We start from the raw sequence: 17,573 nt of genomic DNA on the forward strand, positions 1-17,573 counted from the left end.
ATCCCTGGGTTTTTTTTCCAAACAAGAAAACCACAAGCTTTAAAAAAAAAGAAAAAAGGAATAATTACTCAATCTTAACTTCTGGCCCTCCAACCTCCACCCTGCCAGTTCCCCTGAGAGAGGTGCGTGTGCGTCAGTGTGGGGTTGGAAAAGAGGAGAAGTAAAGCCTTTTGACTTTCAGGAAGGAAACACATCTGGGGAATAAGGAAAGAGAGAAACGGGTGAAAAGAGGAATTAGAGTGGAGGAAGAGGCGCTTGGCCAGAAATAGTTTACCTCCGCTCTGTAGTGTTGCCTTGCCGCAGCCTCTACACCACACCTCCTGCCGCTCAGGCATTAGTCAGCCCTGACCCATCCCTCAGAGGGTGACTAAGTTCTCTACTGAATCCCCCCCCATGTCATGAACCTCACTTCCTCCCATGTGTCTATAAATCTAGTTTGGGGGTTACCCCTATCTAGCTTTTTTTCTCCTGAAGTAAAGAAATACACAAATGCCCTTGATAGGACCCCACTGGAGGGGGTGTGAGACTTGAGATACAAATCACTGCGGGCGTAAAGAGACCGAGATAGCCATGTACAAACAGATAAAAGACTTAATGGAATCATAGAAATACATAATCAAAGTTAAATCAGCCTACATATAACACGTGTCAGTGTAATTGAGGTATAATTCATAATACTGTGGAGGAGAAAGGGTAAATGTGTGCATTCCTTCTGGTTAGAAAACCATCTAGAAAAACAGGAATTCCTGCCAGACAAATACGGTGCAGCCAGATGTACAGCAATGTTGTGACCCGACTGGTTTGGGGATTGGAAGGACCGGAAGCGTGGCAAATAATTCATCTGGCGCAGCTGTTCAACAAGCACGACGGACTTACACAGTCACTGACTGGGTTTGCCAGTGCAAACAGGAAGCAGTGGGCAGTGTGCCGCTGTGATTGGCCGCCACAGTTTCATTTGTGAGCAGAAACAACGAACGCAGGAAGGAGACGTGAGGACAGGGAGATAGGCAGATTACCAAGGAAAGGGAGTACGTGTGTGACAGAATGTCAATAATGTGAGGGAGGCTTCTGCCAGGAACCTGGTAAATCACAAATAAATGTGAACTGGTCAGTATATTCCCACTGTGGAGGCCTGATAGTAACACAAGACATAAAGAAGTATAAAAAAAGTCGCACAAACTATATCTTTACAAAAAGTGTGATATATTCAATTGAACAAAAGCCAATATTAAAGTCAATACAATGTAAAATGTAATGTAAAGTCAATGATTTATTTATAGTATTCCTTGTATTCTACTTCTATTCTACTTAGAGACCATGTCCTTTTCAGAGACATTTTTCCAAACACCTTACAGTAAACAGTGTCAGCTTCTGAACTGCCATTTGTGCATCGGGCTGTTCTCTACAGCTATTTGTCAACTAGAGCCATCCAGTGGTGCGTTGAGGAACTTTGAAGTCAAAACAAAATAGACAATAGCCACAGATAATTTTCCCTTCCTTGAATTTAAAAGAAATATTGAACATCGCAACATAAAACTATTATTCTTTCACAACTGAGGAGACCATCCATTCATTGCAATCTCGGATTTGGGGATTTTTGTCTACTCTGGGCCCCAATTGGGGGCAGGTTTTCGGTGTTATTAAATTATCAGAAAATTAACAAACACATATATAAAGTTATTCATCATAAAACAAATGACATTATTCCCTTGAAATATTGAGATTTTCAAGTATCCCAAATGTGGAAAAAATGTGTTTTTAATAATATCAATTTGTATTATTCATGTACACACAGTCGTGAGGGCACTCATTGACTTGCCCCTTACCCTGACCTTAACCATCACAACTACATGCCTAACCCCAATATGTATATATATATATATATATCCTATGTGTGTATACACACACACACACACACATACACACATATATATAGGGTATATATATATGTATATATATATATATATATATATATATACCCCATATGTGTGTATACAAACACGCACACACACACACACACACACACACACACAGGGTATATACAATGTGTTTTTATAACACTGATAATAATCTGAATCACAACGATCATAATAATTTGCTGCTTTAAAACTCTTTGAGTCTTGGAGATCGCCAGGATTGTAAGCCAGCGTCAATACGGGGGCTCAACAAGGCAGAACAATTATCGTTATTATTATTTCAACCATGACGACCAGACGAGCTGAGCCGAAATATAATTCGTTTCCATGGGAACGCTCCGAATACGGGAGCTCGCTTGGATAACAGGCGCAAGAAGCGCGAAGCGGGCCGGAGCTGCAGGAGAGGCCATGGCCGGAGAATGACTGACGTGGAAAGTGTCGGGAGCGAGTAACAAAACTTCGGGGGGGGGAAATATAAAGAGTCTCGATCGTAAAGAAAACCAAACAATCACCCCCCACCGCTTCCCCTCCTGTGAGCTCCCGGAGGAGGTTCGACCGGCCGCGGCACGATGAGTCTGGACAGAGCCGAGCTCTGCGACTCGCTGTTGAACTGGGTGAGTTTGATGATGTTCGGGAGCTCCGGCGGCTAGCGGCGAGGCTAGCGGCGAGGCTAGCAGGTGACGGCAGGTGGCGGCGCAGTGGGGAGGGAATTAGCGTCGCCTTTGGGACTTGACGCCCCTCGACGCTCACTTATTCCATTGAATTGAGTAAACTGACGCATGTTGAAAAAAAAAGGAAGAAAAGAAGAGAGTTTAAGGGCGCGAGAGTTGTGTATTCTGAAGCTACCTGCCGCTAGCCTGCCGAGCTAACTAGCTAGGCGCACAGCTTGGGAAGTTGTGTGCTAGCTTGTTGTCCGTGTTGTCGAGCGGACGGCGACCTGGCAGACCAACACACCCCACTAGCTTAGTGTCAGAGCCGAGAGTCGACTGAGAGTAGTCACTACTGGAGCTCAGGGGGGAAATCTACCTGTTTGGCACTTTTCCCCTCACGGAGGCAAAGTGTGCGACCCGACTTAAGACACCTGCTGATACGAGTAGCTAGTCGAGTCCCCCCTGTTACTGCCAACTATCTTCACTATCTGACAATTAGTTGTTCTGCAACATTGTGCTACTGTCCGATTTACTGCTGGTACCAGATCACGAGCAACACGGTCTTCATCTCTGATCAATCCGGTGCAGTTCAGTTCAAAACTACACCGGATGCATTGTGTGTGTGCGTCAAGAGGTTTTCTTACTTGATGACCAGTTTGTCAACATGTTCCCTCCACAGTTACAGACGTTCCAGGTGCCGTCATGCAACAGCAAGCAGGACCTGACCAGTGGAGTGGCCATCGCACACGTGCTGCACAGAATGTGAGGGCCCGCCGCCGCGTTCTTCAGAAGTTGAAACACTTCTAGTTATGGTGTATTGCAGGGCCGCAGCTCACGAGTGTTTTTCATAATCGATCGGCTGTCTGGTCCATAAAGTGTCGTGAATGCTGCAAAGTGTTGATCTTGTTCCCCGAGGGCCCCGAGATCATGTTTTGTTCGCACACCGAAGATATTTAGTTTACTGTCACAGAGGAGCAGAGGAACCAGAAAATACTCACATTTAAGGAGCTGAAATCAGAGAATTCCCCATAAAACTACCGCTACTACTACTTGAAACGATTAATCGATTATCAAAATAGTTGACGATTAATTAAGTAATCGATTACTGATCGATTAATCGAGTAACTGTTGCAGGCCTAGTGTATTGTGTTGTTTTGATTATTTAAATCCACAGTGTGGACTCAGAGGAACCAGTCAGGACCCACTCGCGTAGATTTGCTTATCTGTGTGATTTGATCCGAATTGCTTTTTGAATTGCTGAAAGCCATCGTCTATGCAAAGGCATGTTGAACTATGTTATACATAGAGGCTGGATGTGTGAGGTCATCTTCTTGCTGGAATTTGCCCAGCTGAGCAAACCAGTGTGTCCAGGCCTAATGACCTTTGGAGCTTGAGGTGGAGCTTGTGTTTGTGTTTCCCTTCTACAAATAATAAAACAGCAGTATTTTTTTTTTATCAAACAAAATATTTTCCTATTTTAGGGCATTTTTAACTGCCTCTTGAGCATTACTTCTACATGGGACATAAGACTTTCAATTAACTATTCAAATGCCATTGTACTTGGTAGAACAGAACAGCAGCACACGGCCTCATTGCCCCGTGGCCTCCTGTGAATCTTGTGTTGTCCTTGTCACTGGAGTTCTCTTGTGCTCTCATTAACAGAGACCGCTCTTGGTTTAATGAGACGTGGCTAGGCAGGATCAAGGAGGAGAACGGGGTCAACTGGCGCCTCAAGGTAATTTGTGAAACAACAGGATATGACATAAAACCTTACAGCAACAAAGAATAATCAAGATGTCCAGTTTTTTTTTGTACTTTTTGTAACCCTGTTGAAAATGATGATCTAGACTGTACTTTTGTTTTCTTCTTTTAGGTCAGCAACTTGAAAAAGATCCTCAAGAGCATGCTGGAGTATTATCATGATGTAAGAACAGTATATCATTTTATCTACCTCAATTTGTTTTTGTGTCTTCTTGTATTTTCTTTGCTAGATTTTCTCTCCAGTTTTTTTCCCACATATCTCCAGACTCAGTTCTGTCTCGCCTTACTCTCCACGAACAGGTGCTCGGTCATCAGGTGTCAGATGAGCACTTGCCAGATGTTAACCTTATCGGAGAGATGGGCGATGTCACTGAGCTGGGCAAGCTGGTACAACTTGTACTCGGCTGCGCTGTCAGTTGTGAGAAAAAACAAGGTAAGCTGTCTGCTGTAAAAGAGGGAAAACCAAGCGGATGCAGCCATCTGTGAAAACAACACATGGGATTAACTCAGTCAGCTCACATGATTCCTTTTTGATGTCATTCATGGCCTGACCGTCTCAATTTTAAAAAAACTGACCACATGCTGTTTTCCCCCACACCAAAACCAATCATACAGATTATAATTTAGAAGGTAAACTAATTTTTTTGTTGTTGTTGTTAAAACACTAGCTGGATATCCACAAGTCCTCTGGAAGTAGATACATTTCTGTTTTTGTTTTTAGCGGATAATTAGTGTCGATCTGTATTTGGCTGCACCATCACTGGTCTGTTCTTGTCTTGTCCTAAACGCAGAGCAAATTCAGCAAATAATGACACTTGAGGAATCGGTCCAGCATGTTGTGATGACAGCCATTCAGGAGGTGAGTGAGCCTCTTGCTTCTCCTTTTCCCTGGCTCTTCCCTTTGCAGGTAATCCCTGCTCTTAGTCACTGTGAATTCACAATCAAAGAAATCTGACTGAGGCTGAACGGTGTCTCAGACATTCAACATGTTACATTCAACATGTTTACATTTCATGTTACTAAATAAGTTTAGTGTTCTATTGACACCCATTTGTCTGGAGCAACATTGAACATTGGCGGAAAATTTTATGGTAATGGTCATGTATCATTCCCACAATTTTATCTTTTCGTTCATTTTTCTTTTGACTGCTTTTTCTTAGCTCTTATCAAAAGAACCTTCATCTGAACCAGGAAGCCCAGAGACCTACGGGGACTTCGACTACCAGGTGAATCCTGCAACACTTTCTTTGACCCTTTGTATTCTGTCTACTCTTCACTCAGCGGGGGGCTGTTTCAGAAAGCAGGTTTAACACAGTTAAACCTTAACACCCTGAACTCTGAGGTGGGATGGGAGATGAGCGCCTCCATGTTGAATTGAAAAAAAAAAGTTGACGTCAACGCAGGTCTCTCAGTGGGTAACTAAAGAACAGAGCCGCCATTTTAATCTGGTGGAGCTCGACAGGTTAATGTGACAATGCACACTCATGCATTTATAAAAAAAATAACGAGCCTGAGTTATATAAAAGAGACAATAAGTTATCCCTGTTTTTTTATTCATTGTATTCCAGCAGACCACATTCTTTAGCCGACTTTAACAAATAGTTTAGTGTAAAGTGAGTCTTATGCAGCAGTGATATCAAAGGTAGTCACTACTTTTAAACTACACGTAGCCCAGTTTTTAAATGTTAATTCCAGCTGTACTACAATCACTCAGAAATATCAGACAATCAACAATATGACAATACGATAGGAATGTCCCATCAGTGCCTCCAATCACACCATGAGAAATGATTTGTCACAGATCATAGTCTCATGTCTTAAATTTACAGTATTAATGCATGGTAAATGTTTCTTATTGGCGACCTGACATTTGGCTTATTGTTCAGGGTCTCAGTCTCATAAAGACACAAAGCTGTTATTGATTATAGATTTTATTATGAGCTGTGGATGAAGCAACAATTTGTAATATTTGAATGTAAGCGTTCGGTGTCTTGGCCCTCACATTGGTGACTGATGGATCATAATAGAGGTACTGTTTGTAAGTAGCAGTTCTTAAGTAGCAAACGTATGTCCAATCAAGATATTGTAAACATAAACTTCTGCTGATGAATGTGCTCTAATTTGCGCTTTGATATTGACCGCATTAATGAGGAAATGAAGGGCCGTGAGTGACAGTCAGGGTTTTTGGAGAATATCTTGCAGCGAACAAGTTCGATTAAAAGTTTAGGTTACTTCAGTTCCGGGTTAAAGTCTTTCCGTTTCTGGAACAGAAAACTCCGTCATCTCGGAGATAACAAACTCAGAGGTTTCACTCGATCCGCTCTTTGTGTTGACCCTCACCCTTTTTCTTCATGTTTATTCCATCTTACTGACTAGTATGGGGTCTCCTCTGTCTCCACGTTGTGTGCTTGCAGTCCAGGAAGTATTATTTTCTGAGTGAGGAGGCAGACGAGAAGCAGGACCTGAGCCAGCGCTGTCGAGACCTGCAACATCAGGTTGGTTCATGTAGTTTTGTCTTACTTTACAAACATTTCATCCAAATTATATTCCTTAAAATGTAATCCTTTGGTGACACTTTGTCAGAAATATGATACAAGAGCAAGCACTGTATGTGTTTAGAATTTATTTTTTTTACAGTGCAACCAAACAAATTCACATTAACTACAGCTACAGATATTTTACTATTATGTTTTTTATTTTATTTATTTTATTTTATGTTCCATTTGTCTAACAAAGAACAACTCTGTTGTGGCTTTTGGAGTAATAATTTCAGCTCTATACACATGACTTTGTAAATACGTACAGGCTGTAGTTTTGCTGTAGTGTGGTTGCAGCATGTTGTTGAATGTTTGTGTGTCTGCAGCTTTTGTGCTCTGACCCTTATTGATTAGCCCCGCATGAGACTTTGTGTCCCCATGGCTTGTCTTTGCACCACTGACTGAGAAAAGGTCTAATTAGGGTTTTTTTAAATTTTAATTTGAAAGAAACACACTAGTCAATAGTTGCATAACACCGACATAAAACTGACACATTGCCTTGGGATGGAGCAGTAGCCAACAATAATTTGTACTGCTCTCAGCCCACCTGTTTGTTTACTTGCTCAGCCCACGCATTAGGGATTAGTCATTTGTGTTGTTTTGAAAGCTATTTACTGGTCCTTTGCTGAAGCATGCAATCTGTCCTTAAAGTTCAGTGTAGGGTTTTGCTGAATTCAATCTGGAAAGATGTCCAGCAGGTAAGTATACATATATGTATATACGTTCCGCTTTTTGGATACTGGAATGCCGGCTTCTCTAACTGTAACCTCAGATCAGTCTCAAACACAAACATTCCCTTTACGTAATACAACTCTTAACTTCACTGTCTCCCCGACTCAGTTCAAACCTCCTGCATCAGCCCTGACGTTAGAACAGTTCTCCCCTCCAACTGTAACTGTATTACAGCCTGACCGATTATAATATCAGCTGATATGGGCCCCTCACAGACATAACAGTATCAGCATTTTAACTTGCTGATGTGATATAAAAGTATTATTTTACAGAATAAACAATGCAGAAAAGATGTGCATTTATGTTTACAAGCTCTTCTTAATCTTTTAAATTCCTATATGTTCGGTTATTTTTGTGTTATTGATAATAGAGTTGAGGGTAAAAATATAAAATACCAGTTACATCAATGACATTTCTTTATCATATAAATTTGATAATGACATTTTGAAATGTTTTACTCTCTAATACCAGTATCATCATCTACCCACAAAAGTCCATATCGGTCGGGCTCTAAACAGTATATCCAATTTCACTGATGGTCCTCGTGAGCTATCCACATTCATCTATTTAAACCATTAGGATCTGGTTTAGTCCCTGAGGCCAAACGCTAACAACTTCACCATTGAGAAAGTTCCACCCGGCTGAGACCATAGCACACCAGCTGACTAACTGTCCTCTGACGGCTGCGCATGTGAAATGAGAAAACAAAAGCATGTGTTCGTGGTCCTCTGTGCACTCAAGGTGGGGAGTGCATCAGTATTTTTCCTCTTTGAGTCAGTTGAGTGCTTGTACTGTAGCTTTTACACGTTCATTTTTCGATTTTGTCAGCTATCCTGATGATGTTATTCTGTAAAGCAGCGTTGAGGACTTTTCTTTTGCCGTGCATCTTTTTTCCCTTCCTTCGTACAGCTGTAGATTTGTCACTTTGTGCGTCTTCATCACTTCTCTCTCAGCAGTCTAAAACCGAATCTGTCAGTCTTCAAACATCTTTTGCAATGTTTGTCCTCCGTCCCTCAGTTGTCAGTGGCGCTGGAGGAGAAGTTGTCCCTTCAGGGGGAGACTCACGCTCTGAAGGAGAAGCTGAGCCGCCGCGACTCTCTGGACATCTCCACCATCACTGGCAAGAAGCTGCTGCTGCTGCAGAGTCAGATGGAGCAGCTTCAGGAGGAGAACTACAGGTATAGTCTGCGCACCGACACTAGACGGATTTACTTAGGAGAGCAGTCCAGGGATGCATTAGTAGTGACTCTCATCAGGCCTATACATAATAGACATGTTCAAATCTACATGATTTACTTAACCTTTAAAGGTGCAGGAAGCAATTTTAGAGAAAGCTTGTCTATGTTGTTGTGATTTTGTGACCGGGCCTCGAACATATGCACAAACCACGATGCCAAAACCCCAAAAGCGTCTGGTGCTAGCACGTCTCATAAGGAGTTGACGAGTGATGTTTACAAACTGCACACGCAGTGTTGTGTTGTAAATATGCAGAAAAATATATGCCGGAAAAACTGTGGGGGGTTTTTCCCACTGCAAACACAAAACTGACAACTAGTGGACTGCTAGGAAATATTTGCTAATTTTACATAATTTTACAAAGAGTGTATTGGATTAAAATCGCTTACCGCCCTTTTTAGAAATGTAATGAAATGTAGCTGGAGCTAATAATGTCACATTCATAAGTAGCATGTCAAGTCAAAATGAAATCCCAATACTATTTTCTTATCTTATAATGAATCCACCCAGTTTATTCAGTTACACAAAACACCGCTCCTCTATCATGTATGTGTCAGACTGGAGAACAGCAGAGATGACATGCGTGTGCGGGGAGAAATTTTGGAGCGGGAGGTGACCGACCTGCTGCATCGTAACGAAGAGCTGACCAGTCTGGCGCAGGAGGCCCAGGCCTTCAAAGACGAGATGGATATTCTCAGGTGAGGCCAGTTGTACTGAGTTGAATTTGTTGTGGGAGCCAAAAATCTATTGTATGTTACATGCTAATCTAAGTTTATGATAAGCAACACTGCGGAAAGTCATGGAGCATGTTGAGTCATGTGGACTTTTTCTGCTTTGTAGCTTTTCCTACAGCATTTCACTGGAACAAATCAATACATTAAGGACTTGTTAAAATGCCATTGATTCATAGTTCATCAGAGTCCTCTGGGCAAAATTCTTTCTCACCAACACATTGTTCATTTTGAACTGATGTTTTCAAGGGATTTATTGACAATACCAAACATGGAGAACATCACCAGTCTTGTCCTTTTTAAGCAGTAGTTCATCTATAATAATTTAACACTCACAGAAAAAACTCCCACTCTGCCCACACACAGACGTCCATTAGGTCCTCTCTGACGTCTGTGTTAATAATATGAATTTTATGCATTGACACTGGCTTGCGTCAGAGTTGTCGTCTCTCTGCAGCTATGTACATAATCTGCGCGGATGTATTGTGTTGGACTAATAGTCATATTCCTGCGTCGGCACTCAACACTTCCCACACATCTCGCCCTCAGGCATTCGTCTGACCGGGTGAACCAGCTCGAAACAATGGTGGAGACGTACAAGCGGAAGCTGGAGGATCTGGGAGACTTGCGCCGACAGGTGCGCCTCCTGGAGGAGCGCAACACTGTGTACATGCAGCGCACCTGCGAGCTGGAGGAGGAGCTCCGCAGGGCCAATGCCGTCCGCAACCAGCTGGACACCTACAAGAGACAGGCAAGATGAAGGGGGGTCGACGAGTGATGCTTGCTCATGTGTTGACGTCCAATCGGTGTTTAACACATCAATTGGCTTCGGCACGTGTTTGGAAAATGTCGCAGTTTTTATAGAGCGCTCTTGCCAACACAGAGACTTTTGCTATGCTCTATGACTTGCAGGCTCATGAGCTTCACACCAAGCACTCGGCAGAGGCCATGAAAGCTGAAAAGTGGCAGTTTGAGTACAAGAACCTTCACGACAAGTATGACGCACTGCTGAAAGAGAAAGAAGTAAGTTGATGAAGACCGTCAGGAAATAAGTTCTGTTGTGAAAAAAATGTTGTCATGCCTCTTCCACTGTGCTTTTACTGTGGTGTTTTATCAGTTTGAAGTGTCTCTGTCTAGTATTAAGGTCACACACTACAGCCCTGTCATATTACTTTACTGTAAGGTGATAGAGTTTTTATTTCAATGATGGCAGTCCCTTGTGGATTTCTATTTGTTGGCTAGAGCACAAAAATAAGGCCAATCTAAGAAACACTAATGTCTCTGACTGACTAAATGTTGAAGTTTCCCCAATTTGACAATGCATCAATTGGTGCCAACAGGTTGTTATTGCGTAATCACCGGGGCATTTACAGGCTACACTTGTCAGCTTGGCATCATTGTCGCTAGACTGAGCAATAAATATGACTTCTTCTTAGCTGCTTCACACTGAAGATTGTTGTCAGTACTGCCCTGTGAGCCTGAGCCCCCTAGGGGCACAATTCAGTCCCAATTTCACTCTTGGTCCTTTGTTTGACAACACAAGCAGAAAGACATGTATATGAGAACAGCTTTATTGGGGGGGAAATACTGTAAAGGTGAGCTTAAAGAGTAGGAGAGAAGCAAACAGATTAAAAGAATGCGAATAAGATGCAATGACATCATTTTGTGACATTCAGCATCCTTTTTAGTAAGCTTTATCTTCTTTCCTAAGTTTTGAAAGTCGCACCTTACAGCACTTCCACAGCAATTTTCAAATACATCCTCAATTTCACACAGTGCAGCCATACACTAGGTCTTGTGATGATTACAGTACGCGCGCTGCTGCATGAGGAATTGTTGCCAAGCAAAATCTCGTACTATTCTTCAGTGGACTCCCACGTCCAGTGTCAGTTCTTGCACCTTCTGCAATCTGACAGCAGTGATGAATGTCCTCTGTCACTTGTGGGAGTAATTAAGTAATACACACTGTGCCGACGTGTCTACATTTACATTTCACTTCATCTCTGTCATAATAATCTCATTGAAAAAGGGTCGACTTTCTCGATGCCACCGGTGCCCTATTAAGTTCTCCAACACAGTAAACTGAAGCTGAGGTCAGTGTGAGTTGTGCTTTGTTCCTCAGCGTCTGATCTCAGAGAGGGACACACTGCGGGAGACGAACGACGAGCTCCGGTGTGCACAGGTCCAGCAGAGGTGTCTCAGTGGAGCAGGTGGGTTGAACTAGAATTGCACTGTCTAGGAATGAATAAAGAAATAATGAAGGATTTGTAATCTGGTAAAATAATCTGACGATATTACATTTATATAAATGTTTTCCATGTCATGGTTTAGTCCAGCTGTAGACATTTCCACATTTAGAAAACAGCAGGTGTTTACCAAAGGGATTTACAGAGAAATGCAAAAAAACAAATTAAAACAAATGGCATTGAATTATTCCATTGAATTATTCAGGGTTTGTTTTAATAATAAAGTGGACTCTCTATAGATATTCTCTCTGAAGCTATTTTATTAAATCACCTCCGTCACCAGTTGATTTCCTGTCTTTTGCTCCACAGGAGGCTTGTGTGACAGTGATGTCACAGTGGGAAACCTTGCTGCAGAGATCATGCCTGCTGAGCTCAAGTATGCCTGTTAATAATTAATAATTATTATTATTCTGTATAAGCTGTTGTGTGGAAGGGGATACTGTGTGCACAGCAATTGAATTGGGGTGTAACGGATAAGATTTTCCCTCTTTAAACTAGCCCACGCATACCCTACATTCATCGTCTGTACCCCGAGATAGACCTGCTAACACTCAAATGTTTATTTTTAGAACTTGAATGCGCAATTGGCCCCTGAAATAATGACACATGGCAGCACATTTGGCCTGGGCGTTGTCGTACAGAAAGCTTGGTCAACTCTGCGGAGCTATTCTTTTCTTTGCCTACACCACTCCTCATCTGTCCTCCACTTTCTTCTGGCCCCCATTGCTTCACCTCCTGTCCCCTCTCTCCTCTCACCTCCGAACAGGGAAACAGTGGTGCGTCTGCAGAGTGAAAACAAGATGTTGTGCGTCCAGGAGGAGTCATACAGGCAGAAGCTAGTGGAGGTGCAGGCTGAGCTGGAGGAAGCTCAGCGCAGCAGGAACACCCTGGAAACTCAGAACAGGTAGTGTTTCCATCTGTAACGTACCAGCCAACTTCATGTTCAGCAGTGTTGAATCATCGTCTTACTTCTAGGCCGCCATATTGTGTGTCCCTGGACATTAAGCTGGTTGTTTGGCTCATCAGCAGGAGTGATATCTGCCTAAATGTCAACTCGCCCTCTGGACTGTGTGCTCAGCTGAGCTGTGTGGGCTGCTCTGGAGGACAGACAGCAGAAAGCCAGATTGTCCCTTGACTGTGTGTGTATACGTGTGTGTGTGTTTACATGCCTGTGGGCATGTGGACATGTGGGTGGACTGTGCGTGTGTATTACAACACCAGGCTCAGGGTGTGGGAAGCCTCCTCAGCAACAGGGACAGGAGGAGAGGAGTGGAGTGAGCATGCTCAGCAGAGCGGGGCAGGGAATGGCCAGGCAGCACATTTGCTAAGGATCCATATGATGCTATGCAAACCTCTTCCACCCAGAGAAGCAACTTTATAAACTTGTGTTTCAATTGTCTACTTATGTTTTCACATCTTCACCCCCCCATCCCTCCCTTTTGCTTGTTGCTCTTTCTTGTTCTGTTCCTAACCTTTCTCCTCACCCCTTCCCTCTCCTTGTCTGTTCCCAAGGTTGAACCAGCAGCAGATCTCAGAGCTGCGCTCTCAGATCGAGGAGCTCCAGAGAGTTCTCCAGGAGCAGGACGGCAAGACTGAAGATGTGAGTGGAGAGAGAGAGAGAGAGCTGCTTCCTTCTCCTCTGCCTACGTTTGTCACTTCACACACTTAAAACTTTCCTAATTACAACTCGTGTTTTTCTACAATCATGTTCAGACTGTGCACTCACTGCGCAAGTGAAAACTTTTGTTTCCTCATGAAACTAAACTAGATGAGTCCTGATTTTCTTTTTGTCTTAAGCAGAGGATAATCATTATCATTATGATTAGTGTAAAAATGTGAAACTGGAATGCCAAATATGTGATTCTCATATCATTCCTTGAATTGTGTTTTTTGAAGCAGCAACGTTTTATATAACATTAAGTAAAATGTTTGCATAGCACACTGTGTGAGTTTGTTGGACAGACACTCGGACGTCGAGGATTCGCAGTGTCTGTTCTCCTACTTCTTAATACACATCGTGTGTGAATTTAACCCGAGTCTGCTGTGGTGATTCACTGTTAACGCCTGCCCCTCTCTGTCTGTCTCTCTCCGCCTGCCCCCATCGGTCAACTCTGCCAAAATCAGGCGATCGTAAGTACGGCCCACCCTCTGTCCACCTGGCCCATGATTTAACTCTTTGATAGCTTGGCTTTCACAGCTTAACTGTGTGTGTGCGCATGCTTTTGTGTTTGTTTATGTGTTTATGTGCCATTTAGAAAAGAGTTTAATATGTTTTTTCCCCCCTCTTGTCTTAGTCGTCCTTACTGCAGAAAAAGCTTGAGGCACACTTGTAAGTACTCTACTGCTTCTCACTGTTATGCATCTGTGTGCTCCAAACATGCACTCATTCACATACACTCACACACTTTTTTGTGATCAATGCAGGGAGAAGCTCCACGAAGCTCACACAGATCTTCAAAAGAAAAGAGAGGTCATTGATGACCTCGAGCCCAAAGTGGACGGCAACAGTAAGACTTTCGTTAAAAAAGTGTCACTTCGTGCTCCCTTTTCCCTTCAGCTGCTGCGTCTTTGAGCACCTGCCACTGTTCACTCTTTCTTCTCTTCTAAACACTTTTTTGTTATCTCCCTTTCAGTGGCTAAGAAGATAGATGAACTCCAGGAGATCCTGCGGAAGAAGGACGAGGACATGAAGCAGATGGAGGACAGATACAAACGCTATGTGGAGAAGGCGAGAACGGTCAGTCCAACATAACGCGACAGGTTGTCCTCAGCACAAGGCTTGAAATAAAAATAGGGGTTGTTTTCGTTCACAGATTTAAAGGGGAAATCTGCTGATTTGTCGGAATACTAGTGCATAAAGTATTGTGATATTGTCATAGTGTGCCACAGGTGGCGTCACTTGAGCTACTTTCAGACATGCACTGAAGTCCGGGTATTTTTCTGAACCTCTCCAGAGGGGCTGTATCTGAAAATGTCAAGTGGGTGTGTTGATGACTGTAAGAAAACCAAAACACTGCTTTCCACAATGGAATCATCGTCATGTCCACCCTCCTGTATGATCTACCCAGACGCCACACAATGTTCTGGACATTTTTCTGCTGGTGTGAACATGTCTGACTCGGACAATCTCCTGCTGCGTTCGTCTTATGTGAAAGGCAACCTCTGGACATTTTCCGGATTTCATGTCTGAAAGCGACTTTGACATTTTTTTTTTAATCTTGAGGTGTGGAGTTTGAAAGTAGTGAGTTTTCAGATCACTGTAGCCCACTCCCCATATCTGATGCCAGCTTCTCAAGGCTATATCAGCTGCCGCAGGAAAAAAAACTCACAAAACAAGATATTTCTGGTTCTGCTGCATCCGTTTTGACCATTTAATTAAAAACTGTCCTTCATGAGTGTTACAGAAGCATAATGCTAAATTAACAGAGGTCTCCTGTGTGCAGGTGATCAAAACCCTGGATCCCAAGCAGCAGCCGGTGACTAGGACTCCTGACATTCAGGCTCTGAAGAACCAGCTGACGGAGAAGGAGAGAAGGATCCACCACCTGGAGGTATAATTACACCTTTTTAATATAAAGACACAAATGAGGTGAATGTAGCTCTGTTAAATCCCACTCATGCAAAATGATCTGCTTCTTTGTGCAGCATGACTTTGAGAAGAACAAAGTCAGACATGACCAAGAGGAGAAACTCCTCATCGCTGCGTGGTACAACATGGTGAGTGAGTGAACAAATGCACACAACGAAAAAGCGTTGTGAAAACGGCTCTACCGCCTTTGCTGTGACAAAAGAGATTTGTGGTCAAACAAAGATTTTTTGACTGGACAGAAACAATTGCGCCCTTTTCTTCTCTCTCCCAGGGGATGGCGTTGCATCAGAAGGTGTCCGGCGAGCGGCTGGGACACTCCAACCAGGCCATGTCCTTCCTGGCCCAGCAGAGGCAGTCCACCAACGCCAGGAGAGGCCTGACGCGACACCACCCGAGATAAAAAAAAAAAACAACCTCCCAAGCAGGAGAACGAACGAACCAGATAAAAATGATCCACGGCGACCTCGTCTGAACTCCCAGTAACTTTGCCTTAATGCCTTGACGTGGTCACTGCGCCTCAAGAGTATTTTATTTTCCATGCTGCTGCTGCCCCCTGCTGGCTCTTAATGGTACAAGAGGAAAACATTTTTTTAAAATTTTCTCTGGAGCCTCAGAGGAAGAAGGTACTACTGTGTCTAACTGCTGTTAATTACATACAGAGTTAACCCCAACGAAACAGAAATGACTTGGGTCGGAGGAGTTGTAGAGCCTGAAAAGAGGCTCTCACCTTTTAAGGTGACTTGTTTCCTCTGTAGCCTCTCGGACGTGCTCTTGTTTCTTTAAAGGTCTATTTTAAATCCTTTTTTTTTTTTTAAATATATTTTAGCGTATACAATAGGATGGAATGTGATCTAGTTTTGTCAAGGTTATGACTTAAATGTGCTAGACGGGGAGGGGTTACCATGGGTGATATATTTACTATTGTAAATGCTTAAGAGGACACAAAACTACACAAGTTAATCACACTAGCCGTCAGCAGACCTCTTTGGTTTTGTTCATTTGGTTAGAATTTTCTCTTGGCTTTAATTTTTGTCTCTTTTAGATCATGTTTGTTGTTGAGGTTTCTTTTGTTTTGATTCAAAGGACAAACTGTCAAGATCATGAGGTTTGTTTGATGGCTCTAGTCTTGTTTTACTGTTGTTGTCACTCGAATATTTTTCTCTAAACGTAATATTCGTCAGAAGAATTTATTGGAATTCTCACAAGATACACCAAAGCACTTTCTTTCTAGAAGGGTGGGTTTGTCTGGTGCCTCGCTCAACACTGGATGATACAACAGAAGAAACCCGACTGTTGAGATATCTGCCGTTATTCTCCCCGTCTCATTTGGCAAAAAATACTTTTTATTTAAAGAATACTGTAGGTTCTCTTTCATGCGTCAGGTGATGATGAAAGTCTGCATATGATTTTCTCAACGATGTTCTCATTTGTTGCTAATGATTTAGATTTTTTTTTTTCTCATTCCCTTTCGTGTCCTCCGCCCAAAGATTGAAGTAGGGTGTTGGTTGCGGGTCGGACCTAATTGCACTCACCACTTTACACTGATGTGAACAGAGGCAACTGAAGGGCCTTTTAGTTCATCACAAAGGCTGAGTCCCTAATTATGATAACACTAAGAATAATTACTTGGTTAATAGCTGAAACCTCGACTGAACTGGAAGGAACATAATCATCAACACACTGGAATTCTTTTGTCGTCTGTTGATAGGAAGTCAGTAGAAGGCGTCTGCCTTCATCCTCCTACTGGTTGATTTTCCTCTTCAGCAGACGCAGTGACTTCAGCGTGTCCCATATCAGAGCTGCTGTTTTGTGACTTCTTCTTGGTCCTTGTAAATGTTAGTGCTATGATCTACACAGACCAGAGTCCTGCTGTTGTGTGCTCAAGTTTTTTCTACTGATGTTCCATTGTTTTGCATTCATATTCATGGTGTTATGTTATTATCTTTGCCACACATTTGCATGGCTGGATGGGTTTAACTTTTTATTTGGTTGTCAGCGTTCGTCTCAATGGTCTAGTAGATTATAGCATACTGTATTTCACATGGGGATCTGAGGCGAGTTAAAGATTTGTAGTCCTGTAAGCTCTTACTTTTGCACTACAAATAAATGGGATCTTAAGAACTGATGACTGATGTTTCTTTGTCAATATGATTAAAGAACCATTTTTTGGAAGAC

At 42.7% G+C, this 17,573-nt stretch overlaps 1 protein-coding gene across 2 annotated transcripts; it reads left to right on the forward strand.

Annotated features, from left to right (window-relative positions):
- Positions 1 to 2,279: 2,279 nt before the first annotated feature.
- Positions 2,280 to 17,519, forward strand: hook2 (hook microtubule-tethering protein 2). Of its 2 annotated transcripts, XM_035614790.2 has the most exons (23): positions 2,280 to 2,530; positions 3,246 to 3,328; positions 4,229 to 4,301; positions 4,440 to 4,490; positions 4,628 to 4,760; positions 5,119 to 5,186; positions 5,488 to 5,553; positions 6,742 to 6,822; positions 8,614 to 8,774; positions 9,390 to 9,530; positions 10,113 to 10,314; positions 10,476 to 10,586; positions 11,686 to 11,773; positions 12,119 to 12,185; positions 12,576 to 12,713; positions 13,322 to 13,409; positions 13,934 to 13,939; positions 14,104 to 14,138; positions 14,234 to 14,316; positions 14,443 to 14,546; positions 15,253 to 15,360; positions 15,455 to 15,526; positions 15,670 to 17,519. In XM_035614790.2, exons 1-23 carry the CDS (start codon positions 2,486 to 2,488, stop codon positions 15,796 to 15,798), a joined length of 2,133 nt encoding a protein of 710 aa, XP_035470683.1. In that variant the 5' UTR covers positions 2,280 to 2,485; the 3' UTR covers positions 15,799 to 17,519. The 2 variants fall into 2 exon arrangements, with proteins under 2 accessions (XP_035470683.1, XP_035470684.1); XM_035614791.2 differs by lacking the exon at positions 13,934 to 13,939.
- The last annotated feature ends 54 nt before the right edge of the window (positions 17,520 to 17,573 follow it).

Source organism: Scophthalmus maximus, chromosome 17 (assembly GCF_022379125.1).
Source record: "Scophthalmus maximus strain ysfricsl-2021 chromosome 17, ASM2237912v1, whole genome shotgun sequence".
Taxonomy (NCBI): Eukaryota; Metazoa; Chordata; class Actinopteri; order Pleuronectiformes; family Scophthalmidae; genus Scophthalmus; species Scophthalmus maximus.

Coding starts and splice junctions, on each gene's coding strand:
- hook2 (XM_035614790.2), top strand. CDS start 2,486: ATGAGTCTGGACAGAGCCGAGCTCTGCGACTCGCTGTTGAACTGG. Junction 4,491..4,627: donor TGCTGGAGTATTATCATGAT/GTAAGAACAGTA, acceptor CTCCACGAACAG/GTGCTCGGTCATCAGGTGTC. Junction 10,315..10,475: donor TGGACACCTACAAGAGACAG/GCAAGATGAAGG, acceptor TATGACTTGCAG/GCTCATGAGCTTCACACCAA.